A 21,846-nucleotide genomic window follows, 5' to 3' on the forward strand; every position below is an offset into this window, starting at 1 on the left:
GCTTGAACTTTTCGATGCTATATTGATGGGGATGAGTTTTTACTAAAATCGGTGACACTATTACCCTGGGATGTCCTATCAGATAGACAGTTTCCTAAATTATGATCTTTAAGTCTCCTTTGGCACTGTCTTTCTAGAATTCTACAATCTGCCATGTATCTTCCTTTATTTGCCCTAGGGAAAATAAAAATAAATCAGAATAGATCAAACTGAAACCTTTCAGCAAAGGATTATTTATTCTAAGTTTTGAGATAACCTTTTGTAATATATTTGGCTAAGGAATAGAACAGACTCATTGCCCACTGCTAGACATCTGGAAATTGTGTGGTCAGGGTTTTTGGCTATAGGCCTTCAATTCTACCCGCTTTGTAGAGCTGTTAAGTTGGGTGGCCTGTCAGTGCTGAGTTTACAAAAATCCCTTTGCTCCATAACTACGTGAACAGCCACATATATAAAAGATCAGTGTCTCAGTTAACCTTGGAAAGGGAACCAATGTAAGAAAAGGCAGACAAGAGAAAGGAAAAAATGTGCAATCAATTAACCATCATTAGGGGTCACCATAAAATATCTAAATGAAGGTCATTTGGACACAAAACATTCTTTCTCCTGCAAGATGTCACAAGCAGTGCTACTCATAAAGTTCTAGATATTTTTTTCCCCTTTCTTACATTAAAACTTCCTTTGTCTTTTGGATTACATAGCATAGATATAGAAGGCAAAAAACTTAAAACTTCAGTTTTTTATCTAAAATGTTGCTTTTTAAATTTTTTAAAAATTTTTTAATTAGAGGATAATTACTTTACAATATTGGATGGTTTTTGCCATACATCAACCTGAATTCGCATTAGGTATACATATGTCCCCTCCTTCTTGAACCCCTCTCCCACCTCCCTCCCCACCCTATCCCTCTAGCTTATCAAAGATCATGGGCTTTGGGTTCCCTGTTTCATAAACTGGAAATTCACAAACTGAATTCCCACTGGCTATCTATTTTCCATATGGTAATGTATTAATGTATATGTTTCAATGCTATTCTCTCAAATATTCCCACCTTCTCCCTCCCCCACTGTGTTCAAAAGTCTGTTCTTTATCTCTGTGTCTCCTTTGCTGTACTGCATGTAGGAACATCATACCATCTTTCTAGATTCCATATATATGCATTAATATACAATATTTGTCTTTCTCTTTCTAACTTACTTCACTCTGTGTAATAGGCTCTAGGTTCATCCACCTCATTAGAACTGACTCAAATACACTCCCTTTTTATAGCTGAGTAATATTCCATTGTGTTATATGTACCACAACTTCCTTATCCATTCATCTGTTGATGGGCATCTAGGTTGCTTCCAGGTCCTAGCTATTGTAAATAGTTGCTGTAATGAACACTGGGATTAAAATATTATGTTTTAAGTTTTCTTTTTTGGGGGGTGGTTTCTTATTTCAACATTTTTTTTTGAAGTATTATATATCACCAGAGCCTCTAAATACATCTGTCTCATTATTGCTTATTCTAGCTAGAAAGAAGCACAATCACATCATATTAATGGGAAAAATGAGTTCTTCAATTTATCATTTTATGATCCATTTTGGATTCTTCTTCTATTACCATTCCTCTGGGGCTATTTCTTGTCTCATGTATAGAACTCATTAGAAATCCCATGCATCCTTTCTTAAAATGCCCTGTCCCTTCAAGCCTTATATCATGTTTCCTTAAATTTCTTTATTCCTTCTCAGATCTTTTTTTTTTTTTGTAAGATCTTATTTTTAATTCCTCTGCCTCTCTGGTGATCATATTTTCCCTCATTGGCCAATATACCAAATATTACAATACTGCAGAGAAATTCACCTGTAAATTTAGCCCTAATCAAAAATACAGAATCAATTAGAGCAAGTAAAACAATTAAACATTTCAACTATGACTTCAGAAAAGCATCAAAAGTAAACCTTGAAAGGACCTGATCTTCTGTATCTGTCTCCCACACAGAGTCACTGAATAAAGCACCAAAGAGTAGAATAATTTTTTTTTCTGATAACTACCAATTGTTAAAATCAGTCAACTTACTGCTGGTGAGACACTTGTATTTTGTATAGCTGTCTTTCAAACTGTGTTAACACATCACTAGGTTTTATCCCTCATAAATGCTTGCATTTGGGCAAGACTGACCGTTTGCAGACTAGATAACTTATCTTCACATTTATTTGTATGTTCTCATGTAAGAAGAAGTTGATTCTAAAATAAGCTAAAAAGAAAATTATTTCTCTCATGCATGAATGTTTTTACAAAGCATTCATGCCCTTAATCTGTTCTCAGGCAAGTAGGCAGACTATATATATGCACACTCCAAACAAATCATTGCCTTTACTCTAGAGAATATTTGGTTTTTAGGAATGAGTGTTATTTATTGTTGGAAAATGAAATAAACTTGAGCCATCAACAAAATAATGTCATCATGTTGACTGCTGAAATCTCATAAATATGTAATTTTCTATATTTTGACCCTGGCAGATGTGATTTTTGCTGGCTGTAAATATGAACTTTACCAAATTGCACTTTTCAAAGAATCAGGAAAGATATCATCAAATTATAAGCTTCAAACAAAAGCCTTAACAAAATTCCAGTTTCCCTTAACGAACAATCAAAAGAAGAGAGTAAGAAGGAAGGAAGGGAGGGAGGGAAGAAGGGAGGAGGGAAAAAAGAAAAGAAGTTCTTTATTTTTTCCAGAGATCCAAATGCTAGCAAGGTAGAAATCTATAAGCATATTTTTCATTACGTAAGAAGGTACAAGGCAAGCAACTGGCTTCATTAACCTAACCACTGTAGACTCTGAGAAAAATGCAGAAGGTGATGTTGGATTAAGAAATAATAAGCAAAGACATTGTTTTGGTTTAAAATTTTATGAAACCCAAATACTTTAAAATCCCCTAAAGTTCACTCTGTCACATTAGTGCCAAACTAAAAAAATCCCAACAACTTAGGCTTTTGAAATTCACCTCTTTACTTATGGTACTTCAATTTATTTTGAGCTACACTGAGTAGCATTAGATGGTCAAAGGTTTTTTTTTTTTTTAGTACTCATATCATAATTTTTAAGAAATATTTTTTGATAAAATGTCACAAAAGGAAACATGCAAATAGGGTATCCTAATTTTCAAATGATGACAAATTGTTTTAGAGGCTTGTAGGTGCTCTCAGACCCAGTGCACATAGTAATTTAGTTTGATGTTCATGTTCAGTAGTTCAGTTGTGTCTGACTCTTTGCGACCCCATGGACTGTAGCCCACCAGGCTCCTCTATCCATGGAATTTTCTTGGCAAGAATAGTGAAATGAGTTGACATTTCCTTTTCCAGGGCATCTTCCTAACTCAGGGATCAAACCTGAGTCTCCTGCACCTCCGGCACTGGCAGGTGGATTCTTTATCACTGTATGACCTGGGAAGCCCCAACGTATTACTGAATGACTACTGTGTGCTGATACCTGGCCACACCGAGGTCTGAGGTCTGTAAGGTTTGTAGGAAACATCACCTTGAGAAGTCTATTATGTAAATAAAGGAAAAAATGCTCTTTCTTTCAAGAGCTTTTTACAAAATGCAACAGTATACCAGGAAAGTCTGAGGCAAAATAGCTGCTTCCAACAATAGGGAGGCTAAGAAAGAGGGATAGGGTGATGTCAAGGAAATTTTTTGCAGGAGTAGGAACACTAGAGATGCTCATTCTCCCCATTTTTGGTAGATATTCCTTTTTCTCAGAAGTTCTAGATTAAACATTTCACTATGGAGCAAGCTGGGGTGGAATTTATTCTTCTCATTGTCTCCAGTGATACATTTTAATTATATTTTGAAAAAGTTATCCTTTCCTATGGCTTTGAGCTGGGTTTCCCAAAGAATAATATCTTCTAATGTTTGCTTTTGGAATGTAGCTACCTGCCATGTCAAAGTTGAACATGTATCCAAATTATCACCAAGTTGAAAACCAATGAACATGATCTGCTTCTGCTTGAGGTGGAGAGAATTAGGATGGCAGCATTTGTTGTTTGAATCACAAATTACATTAGATGGTTAGATAAGCTTTGGAATATTTTCCAGAAATAAAACCGTTAAGTCACGTATATCGCTAATAAGTTTTAAATCTTCTTTAACTTCAAAGTAAGTATCTTGAAACACTATGATATCTTCTTTCGATAAATATTTCTTTTACATTATCCAGTAGCCAAAGACACTGTTCATTTTACTTGTAGTTTGAGAGTTGTGGCTACATTACAGCACCAAGTATTAGAGAAGAAAGGGCTAAATGAATCCAGGGCAACTTCTGAAGGAAGATAGCATTCACCATACATTACCTATGCATGTTTTCTCATCTGAATCGAGCCGGTGTCCATGGTTACAGGAGCATCGGGGCCCATCAATTGCATGTTCACAGTGATGGGAACAACCACCATTGTTCTTTTCACAGCTATTGACAATTTCCAATTCAATCCCTTTCCAAAACAAGCAAAGGGAGGATTATTAGCATAACAACAGAGAAATATGAATACATGGCAATAATTGGTACTCTCTGTTGGGAAGAGGACAAACTTTATTGGAAATTTGTCAACACTCTGAGCATATGAAAGTTTGAGAACTATTAAGCATTGTACATATCTGACACTGAAGTGAAGTGTTAGTTGTTCAATCATGTCCTACTCTTTGTGACCTCATGGACTGAGCCCTCTAAGGCTCCTCTGTCCATGGAATTCTCCAGGCAAGAATACTGGGTAGCCATTCTTTTCTTCAGGGGATCTTCCCCACCCAGGGGTTGAACCTGGTCTCCTGCATTGCAAGTGGATTATTAACCATCTGAACCACCAGGGAAGCCCTGTAAATATTTATATCATATCAAAATAATAATAAACCTATAAATAATATTAAAATGACAAGGTCATACAGAGAGGTAATGAGTCCACTAGTGGTTATTAAACACATCTCAAAGGATACTTACCTATGGCAATTTTTGGTATTTTCAGAGTGTAAATATATGTGTGTGTGTGTGTGTACTGAATCAATGATCAGAAAGCAAATAGTTTGCCAGTTGACCTATCTGTTCTCAAACTAATGATATGTTAACATGTGCCCCTTTCCTAGGCTGTGAGCACTGTATGGAACAAAATAATGGAACAAAAGTATGAATACAAAACCAATGAGTTAGCTGATTATATGTAACTAGCATCATAGCTATGATGTATACAAGAGTCATTTTGTATATAAACATCCTATTAATTCAAACACCAATTTGCTGATTGTGGTACATGCCACTAATTTGGGGCATTTGAGGGGACATCCACCTCAATATATAGATGCCAATTTTCCTGAGCACACAGGTATTATAATCAATCATTTTCTAAGCGAGAAAATGAAAAATAAAAGAATGCTTTGAATCATTGTGAAAAATATGGAATTAGATACTCTGCTATTTTCACCATTGGTCTCTATTGTTCTTCATTTGTGTGCTTGGACACACCTCTAATGAGAGTGACTACATTGGTTCATTTCCTTCCATTTTTACCTCTCGAATCCTTTGAAAGAAAAAAGATGGGAAAGACCAGAACAAAGACACTCAGAGTTGTGGCATTCTTTGAGAACCTATATTACGATTTAAACTGCTGAGGTATCTGCTATTTTTCTTGTATGGTTACAGTACAGAAATCACGCTCCCAGATCTCAGCCTCCTGTCTATGGTAGGCAGCAGCCTTATGTATCCCAGAGCAGCCAGGACATATCCCTGTCTTTGTGCTCATCCCTCTCTGCCTTCATCATCTTGTATTACCCAGCACATAACAGATGTTCAAAACTAGGTTTTGAATGATTGACTAAACAAAAGAAGGATTATGCTAATCAATTTATTGTTGAAAATAAGAATGCCTTTGGGTTTAGAAACAGCTAGTTTAGGGCTGAGCTAAATGAGAAAGCTAAAGGAAAGATTGAAATAATTAAGGGAACTGATATTTTTCACAATATGTTAACATATACTCTTTAGGGAGACAAATTTCAAATTTTGGCTCTGGTTCTTGTTTTTCTCCTGTGATCAATGCGGCTCTAAGATTGCTGGAGGTAATTTACTTTAAAAATAAATGGTATTATTGGAACCTCACAAAAACTATACGAGGCTAAAACAAGTACATACTCACCTATAACTTACCACCAGAAGTAAATGTTTTTGACATGGATGATACAGTTAAACTATCATACTTAAAAATATTCTTTAAAAAGTTTAAAAACCGATCCCTGTGTTTTCTCATAGCAAATAATCATTATTTGCTCAATATATTAAATATGCATTAAATATGTATGGAGTTTAAGTTCACTATATATTGCCTGGTAGTTGTAGAAAGTTTTATTTAACCATGCTGGATCTGGAATTTTTAAATTACTAACCACAAGATAGTGATAGTTCATTCATAGAACACACTGAGGATTCAACATTTATGCTATACAGTGTTTTGAGAACTTCTGAAAAGAAATGACATAGGTACAAAATATCGTTATCTTAGGAAAAAGTTAAAACAATATTTGCCTAAAATAGGCTGCTATATGAAGAATACATAATTTATTGTTAAATATGACCATGTTCTGAAAACATTTACTCCACCTACAAGTTTTGAAACATTCATTTTCACCAAGAGAGTTTTGTATGTCAGTTAGTAAATATTGAGGTCTGGTGAGAGCTACACAAAGAACTTAGCCAAATATTCACATAAGGGAAATAAATGTAAAAATACACTTCAACCAAATGTATTCAACTCTAGGGCAAATTGCTTTCCCAAGTAAATTCTATGAAAGCTTGAACCTCACGACTCATTAGCAATAATGGCCCCCTCTTTCATGATAACTGAGAATGCACCAGTCTGATCGCAGGAGTTTTTATCTCGGGCATCTGTAAAATGTCCTCATCTCCTAAACCTCTGACCACATTAAAAAGCCAAAATATTAATAATACAGAAAAATCCATCGACATTTCTCTCTGCCTGAAAGAACTCCTTGGGGCACCAAGAGAAAGACTCACTTTGGAAAAAGTTATATCCTAATTAGTAGTTAATTCTTCCCTCCCATCTTATTTAGTTTGCTCTTTAAAAGATAAATATCACCGCAGCAAAACTGCCCTGTCTTTAAGCAGTAGAAATAAACCAACAGAGCTTATGGCTATACTGGCAACCCAGGCATTAAATAAATGTAGAGCTTTATGCAGTGGAGGAGAATGAAGAAGTTAGTGACCTTAAGACTGAATTTTCATGAGAGAGCTTAGATAAGAACACTAGCTGATTTATTCTGCTTGTCACTATCTTTATTCTTCTTCATGATCAAAGCTGATCAAGAGATGTATGATGTACACAAGCACATAACAAAGTTAAAAGGATAATATATTTGGAGCTTAGAGACACTAGTTCAAGTCCTAGTTCAGTCACTGACTAATTTTGTATCATTGAACTTTGGGCTTTGGCCCTGATGGGAGAGAACTGGGAAGGGCATCTTTGGAGCTGAGATCAGAAATCAGACGTGGTACTACCATCTAGGGCTGCCCCTCACCCTGCTGGTTCTTTCTTTCTTGCTGGCTCCTTTCCCTTGAGTTTTACACTGGAGTTATTACTGTCCAATAAATATTGTAGGACAGAGGTGGTGATGGATGACAGACTCCTCACAAAGGAGACCCATGGGTCCAAGAGAGCCCCAATCCAGAAGAACTGAGACTTAGTCCTGTGGTCTCCAAAGAGGATCATGATGCTGACCACATTCTGTGGACTCTGGGCTCCTATTTCATCGAATTAAAATGAGGGGGTTGGCCTTCTAAGCTCCCACTCCCACCCTACTCCAGTGGAAAACATTCTAAGGAGCTCTTACTTTGGCAAGTTATTCAGCACAATCCTTTTATTATTCTTGCTTAATACTTGTAAAATGCTACACATTCCTGGGCTGCGATCACTGTCACTTACTGTAACACTGTTTTCCATCAGCTCCCAGCTCAAAACCAGGTTGGCAAGCACAAGTGAAAGATCCCACTGTGTTCACACAGCAATGGCTGCAGGGAGCAAGCCTTTCAGTGCATTCATTTAGGTCTGCAGAAAGAGATACACAGGAGCTGTGTCTTCGGAGCTGGAATTAAGACTTCTTTACAAACTATAAACATGAACGAAAGCATCCCCTCCCCTTCAACCCCTGACAACAATGCCAACAAATATGACAGTAAAATATCACATAGGCTCCATATTTGCAAATAGACCAATGTAAAATGATAAGAACTCTGCGGCAGGTCTCATTCATGTTCTTAAACGCTTTTTTCTATTAGAACCCACTTCTTATTGTTGTTTAGTTGCTCAGTTGTGTCCAACTCTTTGTGATCTCAGGGACTATAGTCTGCCAGGCTCCTCTGTCCATGGGATTTGCCTGGCAAGAATACTGGAGTAGGTTGCCATTTCCTCCTCTAAGGGATCTTCTCCACCCAGGGACTGAACCCACATTGCCTGCATTGGCACTTGGAGTCTGTACCACTGAGCCACCTGGGAAGTCCCATGAGAAACTACTGCTATCTATTAATTTGAAGAAAGAGAAAACAAACAAAAATAGACCTTTTCTATCCCCTAACAATACAGATAGGATACTTGAATGTGTCATTGTGAATATATATCAAATTCTTAACCAAAATTGGTATCTGTCTGACTTAAGACAGTACAAGTGGCCCCACACAATGCAGATTTGGAGTCTTCTTAAGTAGCAATCCATAGTATATGTTCCACATATGATTGTCACAGTGCCATTTAAAACCTGGTGCCCTCTTTTTCTCGACAGCAATAGACAAGTCTATTCAGTATAACATCATTTTGTGGCCCAGGAAGTTTATGTTCCCCTTACTCCACCCCTGCCTTAAATGGATAGGTTTCACCATCATTTTCCCAAATAGAACTTCCTCCTTATATTGTCCTGCGTGTCACTCCCACCAGGACTCTTAATTTAAGAGAAATGCTTATCTTTCTAAGGTATTTACAAAACTCTAAGTAGGCAGTAAATTTTGGGACAGTCTTTTTAGGAATAACACACTAGATATCAAAATAAAAATTTGAAAAAGATAGTCTATAAATTATGGCTATATATATATTTCTCAATCTTCCACAGGTATTTAATAAGATCCTATTTTGTGCCAGATACAGAGCAAGGTAGGTTCTATGTAAACAGAGGACCAAAGCATAAATGTTCTCTGTCACAAAAGTATGTATAACAATCCACAGAAAGTTTTATCTTATTTTTGGCTTAAAGAGAAAAAAAACTAATTTAATGCTAATTTTTATGTCTAATTCTTTTTCAATTTCTCAAAGCATTTATCAGTCACATTAGTCAGGAAACATTTTGTATTTTCTTAATTAACCCCAATAAACTGTTTTTCATTTCATGGAAATGTCATGATGAAAATGAAGGATTCTGTGATTTCTCAGAAGTTCTTGAAACAAAGACAGTCCCACAGGAATGACTTCATTTATTAGTTCTGGTCATGAAGTAATTTATCACTTTCATCTTTAAATTGAAGTATATCTGTTTTGCTATTTCTAGGAAATGGAAATATGTAACCTTGTATTTCTAGAGTTTCTTTCTCTTTGGTTTTAATTATTCCTAACTTCTGAGAACACTCATTTGCACATACTTGATTTTCAAAGGTTAGCCCCACCTTCTGTAGCCTATAATAAAAAACTCTCTGTGCAATTATGGAAGCTTTTGAAATATTAATTTTGGAATTCACTTCAGAATGAAAAACAGAAAACAGAAAGAATTAATTCTGAAACCACACCAGATTATTTTTTGTAACTAAAAATTTCACTGAGCTTTTGTATTGAATAGTATCATAAAAAATACCTTTCAGAATAATCAAATAAGTATATAAGTGTTTCTTTTTAAGCATAAATGAAAACACCTTTCTCCTAGCTGTTCTGACTATTCAAAACTGAATTACCACAAAATTGCAAACAATTACCCAATTAATCCATCAGCTTCAACTTCTTACCGGCACAGGCCTTTTGTCTTCAGATAGTTGGTACCCTGGGTGACAGGCACACCTGGACACGCCATTCTCACTCTGACAGATGTAGGCACATCCATTCCCACCCATGCAGGGGTCCATCTCTAAAAGCAATTAAGCAGTGAGAGTTTGTAATTCAATAACTGTAGAAAAATGTGCAGAGCAGAAGTGTAGATTAAGATACAAGAGAACTGGGAACAGAGGGCTTCTCACATTAGAATGATAAGGCCTTTGGAAAGTCTTTCCCACTTTCAAATGATACTCATCTAACAAAAGGTTCCCCATTTTCTGATCTGAATTCCAAAATCTGAACAAATCTACACATGAATCAAGGTCAAAGAACTGGCTAATTTTACTCTTTTTAAAAGTCTATCTGCTGTGCTCTCGTACCCAAAGTTAAATAGAGCCAGCTGGAAATCCTCCACACACTTTTGCATTTTTTTCTCTTTCTCTCCCCACTTACTCTACTCATTTGCACAGCAGTTATCCTCATATAAACCTTTCACCTCTGCTCGATTTCCTCTGCCTTGGAATAAGCAACCACGGTGTGAAGAAAAGGCCAACTGGAGTAAAATGGAAGAGTCTTAGCTACAGCTACCATGGAAATGGAATAAAGAAGTTCACATCCCACTGAAATTAGTCAGTGACCTCCTTCTGACCTCCTCCCCTTACTTGCTCTTTTCTTAGTCTCAGTCATACTCTTTGGAAGACCAAAGTAATGTAAAGCCACATGTCCTATCCAGAGTACCTTGTTGAACTCATGAGTTAAGTGATCCTGGTCTAAGAATGAGAAACAGCTTTGTCTACATTATAAGCTGCTGGGGTGGGAATGTCTACTCTTGCATGCTCCCCTTTCCTTTTTAAAAATAATGCACAAAATACAAAAACAGCAAAACAATGAATAAAGCTACCTTGTCCCCGCATTTACCCAGTTCCATGCAACCACTATCATACATAAACGCTTACATGCTTTCATTAGTTTCTTGCAAACTCTTTCAGACTTTGTGATACAAACATCTTCTATCTATCTATCACAGATACAATACACATTGTTCTGCTTCTTGCTTTTATGTAGGGGGAGATTGAATTAAATTTGTAGATCAATTTGGGGGAGTATTGTCATTTGAACAATATTAGGTTATCTGATCCATGAACACGAGATGTCTTTCCATTTATTTTAGGATCTAACTTATTTTAACAATGTTTTATAGTTTTCATTACATGATTTTTCACTTCCTTTGTTAAATATGTTCCTATGTATTTTATCGTATTCAATGCTATGGTAACTAGAATCATTTGTTAATTTTATTTCCAGATGTTTTAGTTGCAAATGTATAGAAATCCAATTGATATTTTACATTTTGATCTTTTATCATGTAACTTAGCTGAATTTCCTTATTATTCTAATAGCTTTTATTTTTTAAGGTATATTCCTTAAAATTTTCTGTTACAAGATCCTGTCATCTGCAAAGAAAGATATTTTACTTCTTCTTTTCTAATCTGGATGCCTTATATTTTCTTGCCTTTTTGCTTTGGCAAGAATGTCCAGTACAATGATGAATAGAAGTGGTATGAACGGATATCTTTGCCTCATTCCTGATTAAAGGTGGGGAAGCTTTCAGCATTTCACTATTAAGTAAATATTAGCTGTGTGTTTCTCATAGATTCCATTTATTGGCTGCAGATGTTCTCTTCTATTTCTAGTTTGATGAATTCTTTTATCATGAAAGGGAATTAAATTTTGTCAAGTTTTTTTTTTTTTAACCTGCATCTGTTGAGATGATAAGGTTGGTTTTAATATGGTATATTTTTAAATACATAATTTTTAGATGTTGAACCCATCTTGATTTCCTGAGATAAATCCGATTTGATCATAGTGTATAGTTCCTTTTATGTGTTGTTGGATTTGGCTTACTAGTATTTTGCTGAGGATTTTTACATATACAAGCATACAAGATTTTGGTCTGTAGTCTTCTTTTTTTGTGAAATACTCATCTGATTTTGGTATCAGGGTAATACTGGCCTCATGGAATGAGCTTGGGATTATTTTCTCCTCTTATATATTTTGGGAACATATTTTTCAACCGATGAAAAGAAAACAACTCAGAATCCTATACCCAGCAAAATCACCCTGCAAGAATGAAGGAGAAACCAAGATATTCCCACATGATGGAAAACTAAGAGAATTTATCTCTAGCAGATGATTCTGAAATTATGTCATTTTTTTCTAAATAGAAAGCAAATGATTTTTAAAGAAAGGAATGGTGGAGCACCAAGAAAAAAAGAAAGAACAATAGCATAAGAAAGAGCAAGAATAAGAAAAACATGAATATATACATATATACAAAATATTACATATGCATTATATATACAATATATAAAGAAACATATAAATACAATAAACTTTGCTTCCCCTCATGAATCTTCTAAATTATACTTAATAACTGAATAAAATGTAACATTGTCTAATATGGTTCTAAATGTACATAGAGAGAATAGTTAAACAATTATATAGGAATGGAAAAGAGTAGAGAGAAAGTAGTTAAGGTATCATACTTCACTTGAACTGGTAAAAATGATACTACTGGTAAATAGTTATACACAATATAATACCTGACAATCAGGAAAAAGCTAGGTAAAGATATACATTCAAAATTGTTATGAATAAAGGGAAATGGAATTCTAAAAAAATGTTATAGTAGTGTATAGGAAGACATGAAAAGATTCAGAAAAATTTAATAAAACAGAAATAACAAACAGAAAAAAGAAATGTCAAACAAGTTGTGTCATTACATGACTACATTCATGTAAATAACTTACTATGCCAATTAAAAGGCCTGGTTTTGAAGAATGACTTGGAAAACATGACCTAACTATATGCTGGCTACATGAAACTCACTCTAAATATAATGATATAGGCTGGTAAAAAGTATAAGGATGGAAAAAATACATATCATACAAACACTGATCAAAAGAAAGCAGGAATGGCACCACTAATATCAGATAAAGTAGATCTCAGTGCAAAGAAAACTACCAGAGACAGAGACATATAATAATAATAATAATAAAAAGAATAATAAAAAGGGCAATTGACCAAGAAGACACAACAATTCTAAATGTATGGGTTGCCAGGTGACACAGTGGTAAAGAATCTGTCTGCCAGTGCAGGAGATGCAAGAGACACAGGTTTGATCCCTGAGTCGGGAAGATCCCTTGGAGGAAGAAATGCCAAACCATCCCAGTATTCTTGCCTTGAAGGTTCCATGGACAGAGGGGCCTGGTTGGCTACAGTCCACGGGGTCCCAAAATGTTAGACATGACTGTGAATGCATGCATACACACACATATGCACCAAACAATAGTACTGCAAAATGTGGGAAACAAAAGCTGATAGAAATGAAGGAGAAATAGACAAATTCACAATTTTGGTTGTAGTCTTTATTTCTACTCTTCTACCTGTTAAGACTGGACATAGAACAACAGACTGGTTCCAAATAGGAAAAGGAGTACGTCAAGGCTGTATATTGTCACCCTGCTTATTTAACTTATATGCAGAGTACATCATGAGAAATGCTGGGGTGGAAAAAGCACAAGCTGGAATCAAGATTGCCAGGAGAAATATCAATGACCTCAGATATGCAGATGACACCACCCTTATGGAAGAAAGTGAAGAGGAACTAAAAAGCCTCTTGATGAAAGTGAAAGAGGAGATTGAAAAAGTTGGCTTAAAGCTCAACATTCAGAAAACTAAGATCCTGGCATCTGGTCCCGTCACTTCATGGCAAACAGATGGGGAAACAGTGGAAATCGTGTCAGACTTTATTTTGGGGGGCTCCAAAATCACTGCAGATGGTGATTGCAGCCATGAAATTAAAAGACATTTACTCCTTGGAAGAAAAGTTATGACCAATCTGGATAGCATATTGAAAAGTAGAGACATTACTTTGCCAACAAAAGTCCATCTAGTCAAGCCTATGGTTTTTCCTTTGGTCATGTATGGATGTGAGAGTTGGATTGTGGAAAAAACGCTGAGTGCCAAAGAATTGATGCTTTTGAACTGTGGTGTTGGAGAAGACTCTTGAGAGTCCTTTGGACTGCAAGGAGATCCAACCAGTCCATTCTGAAGGAGATCAGCCCTGGGATTTCTTTGGAAGAAATGATGCTGAAGCTGAAACTGCAATACTTTGGCCACCTCATGTGAAGAGTTGACTCATTGGAAAAGACTCTGATACTGGGAGGTATTGGGGGCAGGAGGAGAAGGGGACGACAGAGGATGCGATGGCTGGATGGCATCACTGACTTGATGGACGCGAGTCTGAGTGAACTCCAGGAGTTGGTGATGGACAGGGAGGCCTGGCGTGCTGTGATATACGGGGTCTCAAGAGTTGGACACGACTGAGCGACTGAACTGAACTGAACTGAACCTATTAAGAACAGAACAGCCAGAAAGAAAATAATCAACAAAAGCCACTATCAACCCATAAGATCTAATTGACACTTAACAAAACACTACATTGAACAACAGCAGGATATATATTCTTGTCAAGTGCCTACAGAACACTAAACAAAACACATTTTCTATGTGCTCCATAGGCCCTAAAAAATCTCAATGGAAAATAAAAATCAAGTTGAATAAAAATAAAAATTCAATACCAAAAATTTGAGGACACAGTTAAAGCAGTGCTGAGAGGTAGAGAAAGAGGGAGAAAGATTTGTGGCACTACATCCATTGGAAATGATCTCAAATCAATAATCTAAGCTTCCACTTGAAGAACTCAGAATAAGAAGAGCAAAATAAATCCGAATCAAGTAGAATGAAGAAATAGTAAAAATGAGGGCAGAGAGCAATAAAATTAAAAACAAAAAGATAGATAATACTACTGAAGCAAAGAGTTGGTTCTTAGATCAATAAAATGGGCAATGGTGACTGACAAAGAAAGTTAAAACAAATTACCACTGTTTGGAATGAAACAGGGTATTACTATAAACCCTGATGATATCAAAAGTATAGTAAGACAACAACTGTGCTGAATTTGGCAACTTGGATGAAATGGGCTAATTCCTTAAAAGAAATGCAAACAATCACAACTCAATCACATGAAACAGAGAATGTATATAGCTCTATAAATCTCAAAAAATTAATTCATAATTTAAACATACCCCAAAGAGAAATTTTCCTGCCTAGATAATTTCACTGAATAATCCTACCAAACTTTTAAGGAAGAATTAATATCAATTCTAAAATTTCTTCTAGAAAATAGAAGAAATACTTTTTAACTTATCTATTTTATGAAGCAAGTACTATTCTGATACCAAAGTCCAGCAAAGACTTTCTATTTCTAAAAAAGAAAAATAAAATAAAAAAAAGAAAAGAAAATACTATATACCAATATCACTCATCAATACAGATGCAAAAAATCCTTCACAAAATTTTAGCAAATAGAATCAGTAATATATACACACAAATTATACAGCTTGACCAAGGAGGGTTTATTGCAGCATACACAGCTGGTAAAATATTCAGAATCAATGTAATTTTTCATATTTACAGAATAAAGAAATTCACATGATCATATTAATTAATGTAAAATATTTGACATAATTCAATACAATATTCATGACAAAAGAAAATGGGAGCAATGAGAACTTTCTCACCTAATAAAAAACATATACAAGAAACCTATAAGTAATATTACGCTTAATGATACTGAATTATTCCCCCCTGGGATTAGGGAACGACACAAAAATGCTTACTCTCATTGCTCTATGCAACATAGTGCTACCATAGCTCACGCAATCAGGCAAGAAGAGGAAATAAAAGGATCATAGGTCAGAGAGAAAGAAATAAAACTATTCCCATTTGCATATTACATGATTTGAAAAACATGTTTGAAAATCCTAAGGAATCTACAACCTCTCGGAACTAAAAAGTGAGTTCAGCAAGGTAGCAGGATACAAGGTACACATATAATGATAAATTGCATTTAGATATACTATTAATGGGAGAAGGCAATGGCATCCCACTCCAGTACTCTTGCCTGGAAAATCCCATGGATGGAAGAGCCTGGTGGGCTGCAGTCCATGGGGTCGCTAAGAGTCGGACACGACTGAAGTGACTTAGCAGCATACTATTAATGAACACATGGACAGTGAAATTAAAAAGGCAAAACATCTGCAATTACCCAACTACAGGACACATTCTATATCTTCGAATAGATTATATACAATTCTTTGAAGGCTGGAATCTGACTTATATACCTTGGTATCCTCATACATTTAGAATCTATATAGAAGACATTTTATAAACTGTAGTTTGTTGGAAAGAGGATACAGTTATCAGAAATTTGGTTTCAAGTATAGGTCTGTCAGTTGCTGAAAAACTGAAGAGCACAATAGATACATGATGGTAGACTCTAGATGCATTCAAGGGAATAGGACCATGCTCTTGCCCTCCTGGACTGTTCATTCCGCTGGATGAGGTAGACAGTGTATGAGTAAATCGGTAAGAAAAATCATCACAGATTATTGTGAGTGCTGTGAAGGAAACAAATAGGATGCTGTGAGAGACAGTAGCTTAAGAGGAAAGCCTTGACTGGAAAAGAGAATTCGGGGCAGAGGTCTCAAGACACTGAGGTAGAAAAGGCATAGCATGTTATTGCCATTGTTCAGTCCCTAAGTAGTATTCAACTTCTTGCGACCCCACGGACTGCAGTGCGCCAGGCTTCCCTGTCCTTCACTATGTCCTGGGGTTTGCTCCAACTCATGTCCAATGAGTAGGTGATGCTAGTCAACCATCTCATCCTCTGTCACCCCCTTTTCCTCCTGCCTTCAGTCTTTCCCAGCATCAGGATCTTTTCCAATGAGTTGGCTCTTCACATCAGATGACCAAAGTATTGGAGTTTCAGCTTCTGCATCAGTCCTTCCAGTGAATATTCAGGGTTGATTTCCTTTAGGACTGACTGATTTGATGATCTCCTTGCAGTTCAAGGGACTTTCAAGAGTCTTCTCTAGAACCACAGTTCGGAAGCATCGATTCTTCAGTGCTCAGTCATCTTTATAGTCCAAGTCTCACATTCATACATGACTACTGGAAAACCAAAGCTTTGACTATACAGACCTTTGTCGGCAAAGTTATGTCTCTGCTTTTAATACACTGTCTAGGTTTGTCACAGCTACCATAAGGAAGCATGTGGCTGCACATGCAGTCCACAGTAAAGATTTGGGAATTAACTAAGTTTAGTAGTAAGGTACTGAAGAGTTTAAACGGGTAAGTGGCAGGGTCAATAGCAAAATTTCCAGGTCTCCTGAATCTTGCTTCAGTAATCATTTTCTCTTTATTGAGTTGGTTAAAATATGTGTATTTTATTAAGAAAATACTTCATTACAAAATGGTAGCCCTGAAGCCACATAGGATAAAATCTTTCACTGACTTTGCAATCTTAAAATCTCTCAGTATCTTGCATTCTTATGCACAGTTAAGGCATTTCAAATTCCAAAGAAATCACTGTTTCTTTTTTACTTTCTGTGTAACTTGAAGAACATAAATAAGAAGGGAATTTGGATGTATGAGTTGGCATGGATTTCACTAAATATGTTAGTTGAAGAACAGTTTAAAATAATACATTGCAATTTATCTTGAACAGCTCAAATTCTGGCCAGAAATCATTTTAAGGGTTTGATTATTAGTCACAATTTTGGAAAATGTTTAAGTAAAAGAATAACATTTATCTTATTTTATGTATTCCAGTACAGTTTAAAACCTTATTTAGATTTTTAACAAATGATATTAAAATATGATTTAAAAATTGATTGTGATTATAATATTGATTTCAAATGAATCTTTGTCATATACCTCTACTTTCCAAAGACTATATGGAATAAACAGCCACAGAGAAATTCCTGACTTATTTGTAAAAATTAAATTCATACTTATCTTGCACAATACATGAGTCAAATTACACCTCAAACTTTTTAAGGAAAGCTTCTTGCTGAAAATGTACACTGAGAAAGCTAAATGTTACTTAATTATAAATCAGTGATTCAGATTTCAAGCTCAATACCAGAAATTTTTGTCTCTTAAAGATGTTCTGTTACACTTCCACAAATTTTCAGTCACCAGTTTTTCAACAATTAAGTACAGAAGAATTAAAGATGCCATGGAAACGATCTGGCTACTTTTGTTCTTATTTTTAAGACCTCTCAATACTCTCAGGTAACACTCTCTCCAAATGACATTCTCAAAAGCACATATTAGTAACCTTCATGTTAGTTAGCAACCTCCCCATAAGCCACAAAGCATTTGCTAAAGGTATTCACTAGTCAGAGTCTTTTGACTTCCTCTCTCTAGATTCTTATTTCTTGAGTTTCAAAGGTGCCTGAAAACCAAATGATTCTATTTGTAAGGTTAAGATGTCTGTGTTTAACCAAGTACCCATGTGGTTAAACAATGCACATTTTCATTTATGGAGGTATATTAGCATTGTACCAGGGAATATGTTCTGGTCCAAGAAGTATATTCCTAGTGAAAATTAATTGGATATATGTTAATAAAATCTCCACTCTATAACCCCAATAGCATCCCTAATTGTTGGTGTTTTAAATATGTGATTCTCTATATGTGAAGTAATTCTATGTGGAGGATTTCTGTGACCTTGACACTGTTCTCTGGAGTAATTCCTACTCTTCTTTCCAAATTGAAGTTAGATATCATTTCCTCTTAAAAGCTTTCTTTTTTTTTTTTTTTTTTTTAAGCCCTTTAGTCTGGTTTACATCTGTTTACTGGGGTTCCTATACTCTGTTTTGCACAGCTGTGAACTCTTCATGCATTTGTCTCCCCTACCAGACCATGATATTCTCAATGGCAGGGACCTTTGATTTTTGTATCAAAGAACTCTTCAGTTCCACCTCCAGTTCCTGGTCTATAATGGCAAGTTGGAATTGTCCCTTGCAGGAAGGAAATGCATGGCATAGCAACATGTGAGAGAGTGGTGAAGATAAGCAGATTTTTTCATCTGGTGAAATACCACATTATTATCCCAAGCCTGAAAGAAAAAAATCCTCAAAGTAAAAATGAGATAAAACAATCATTTGGTCCATGCTCTTGGAAAAGAGACAGAAAATCCCCCAAACCTTCAGATTTTCTTTTTATGTCTTGTTCATTACTAATATTATTCAATGCCTTCACTCACTCTATCTGTTAAAGTCCCTCAGAGAGTCAAGATTTATTTCTAGCACAGCATTACACATCCCTTTCATCTAGTCCTAGATAAAATGCAAGAAATCTATTTAGTTCATGGCGAGAAGTGCGGTTGCCGTTGGAGCTTCTACATGCTTAATGAACTGCATGTTCACTTGAAAGGCTAATCCCATCCAACTAGAGTTCAAGCCATTATGAGGCTTACACGGGCGCTCAGACATGAAATGCTGGCTAAGACTCTAACTGAGCTTCATAATAGACAGCATCCTGGTTTATGGGACAGGGATATTGTATTCATCAAAGGGCAATATAAGACTTTGTATTGACTGACCGGAGAAACTAGTCACATCTTCCTAGGCTGCTATAGTTTGGTCTAGCTGTCAATTTGTCAGTTCCTGGGTTGCAAATTGTGGACACTATTGCTTAACATTCATGTCTGCTTCATATCCCAGCAGTGGCAGCTCACCATTGACGATCGTGTTTCCTAACTGCAGTCCAGCCCAGCTGGAGAGCCAATTTCTAACACAATTGCAGCCTGCTCTGGCAGGAGCTCTGGTAGTCAAATGCCACATTCTCTGAGGTACTTTAGAGACTATCACTTTATGGAGCACTGGTTGATGCAATGAGAAAACCAATGGGCAGAATACAACCACTTTTTAAAGTTAATTATATTATTAAAAATTCTGTTCTTCCACAGAATTACTATAATAATTATTGTCTATAATATTCATGTTGACATTTAACAAGTTAAGCTTTCTAAATGGCATATGAAAAAGATCTAAGAGGCATGAATTTGTAACCTGACTCGGCCAGGGCCACTAACACTGTGACCTTGGGACAGCCATTTGACTTCTAGAAGCTTTAAGCCCTGTTTCTGTAAAAACAAGCATAATAATGACTATTTCATGATATTGTTGCTAAATATGAAGTGAAATAAGGTATGTAAAACAACTAATACAGTGTCTGGAGTAATGCTCAAATGTTAGGCATTATAAGTGATAATACAGTAAGAAAAGGAAGTGAAATGGACAAAGGAATAATAACCTACCATCAGAAAGAGAATTTGGAATTTGATATATTTGACGTAAAACAACTGTGAGTGATATGAAATCCAGAGCATGTTCAGGCTTGTGAATAGCTACAACTGACTGGAGGAGAGGAAAAAAAAAAATCTTTATGTAGGGAGTTAAAAGAATCAAGGCAAATAAAAAAATCAGGAATGATTTACCAAATTCCTACTAAGTAAAAGATCTTGGGAGAGGGGTTCATGTTTGGGATCGCATGTACACCCGTGGTGGATTCATGTCAATGTATGGCAAAACCAATACAGTATTGTAAAGTAAAATAAAGTAAAAATAAAAATTAAAAAAAAAAGATCTTATGAGAGAAAGATAAATAAGAACTTCTACTCTGTGGGGAGATGAACAAGTATGTACAAATGGGGAAGGATGTAGAAAGAGAAGATCAATTATTAGCAAAAGAATCAGACCAGGTAAGAACAGGGTCTCAAAATCTAAGGAAAGAGACTTTCAAAAAGGAAGTCAAGTGTAAGCTGGGTCAGCTGCTGAAGGGTGACAGTCAAAAGAAAGTTATGAGTGTTTCACTTGTACTAAGGACTGTTTCAGGCACTTCACTCATATTCATTCAATACATCATGAATGTAAGTACAATAATTTGAAACTCAGATGAGGAAAAGTCTTTATTGAATGGTATCAGGGAAAAAGGACATGACCTGAAGGGATAATAACTTTGAACTATGCAACATTTGGAAATCTTCAACAAATAATAATTATTATTATAACTGTGGATTAATAATTGTTAAAATTAAGATAATATATGCTTAATATATTCCAGGAACTATTATAAGTGCTTTATGTGCATTCATTCCTTTAATCTTCATAAGAGCTCAAAGAAGTAAGTACAATTTAAATATCCATTTTATAGACAAAGAAACTGAGGCAGAAATTGTATTCAAGTTCTCAAAACTAAAAAGTTACAGAAGTGGGATTTGAAAGGGAAAGGAGGGCTTCAGACTCAGCAGGCTGGATTCAGAAACTTGTTTCTTAACTCCTACACTATACTGGAGGAGAAGAGGTCTGGAGTATCTCCGTGATAGCTATAGAGATGAGGTGGTGTACCCAGAAGATAAGTGATGAGATGACAGAATTAAAGGTGGATAATAATGATAAATACAGAGGACAGCCACAGGGGGAATGGAACTTTTGTTCCTGGGAGATGGGAGAAATGGCATTAAAGGAAATTTTGAGAATCTACAGAAACTGATTCTTAAAATTCAGTAAGCAAGGACTGGGAGCTGGAAAAGTGAGACCCGGGAAGACTGCACTGGATAGATTACATGAGGTTTGAGAGCAAGACTTGGTGACATCAAAAACTGAATTCTAGCCTTGCCTCTATCAAGAAACTGTTATATCACCCTGCAGCTGAAAATGTACTCCTCTTTGCGTTAGGGTTCTAGCAATAACTTCTGTGAGCCAGGAAACTTAATAAGCCTTACCTGCATTACTTATTTAACCTTTATTCATAACCTTATGACATATATATGATTATTATGCCCAGATCACAGATGAGGAAATACTAATGAGTTTAAATTAACAG

General features: G+C 35.8%; 1 protein-coding gene across 1 annotated transcript in view; it reads right to left on the reverse strand.

Annotated features, from left to right (window-relative positions):
• Nucleotides 1-21,846, reverse strand: part of LOC128052808 (EGF-like and EMI domain-containing protein 1) — a 616,586-nt gene that overhangs the window by 44,851 nt on the left and 549,889 nt on the right. Inside the window, 3 exon segments of the mRNA XM_052645370.1 lie at nt 4,339-4,476; nt 7,963-8,108; nt 10,030-10,138. Of these exon segments, the coding sequence (XP_052501330.1) occupies nt 4,339-4,476; nt 7,963-8,108; nt 10,030-10,138 (393 nt within the window).

This window comes from Budorcas taxicolor, chromosome 1, assembly GCF_023091745.1.
Source record: "Budorcas taxicolor isolate Tak-1 chromosome 1, Takin1.1, whole genome shotgun sequence".
NCBI lineage: Eukaryota > Metazoa > Chordata > Mammalia > Artiodactyla > Bovidae > Budorcas > Budorcas taxicolor.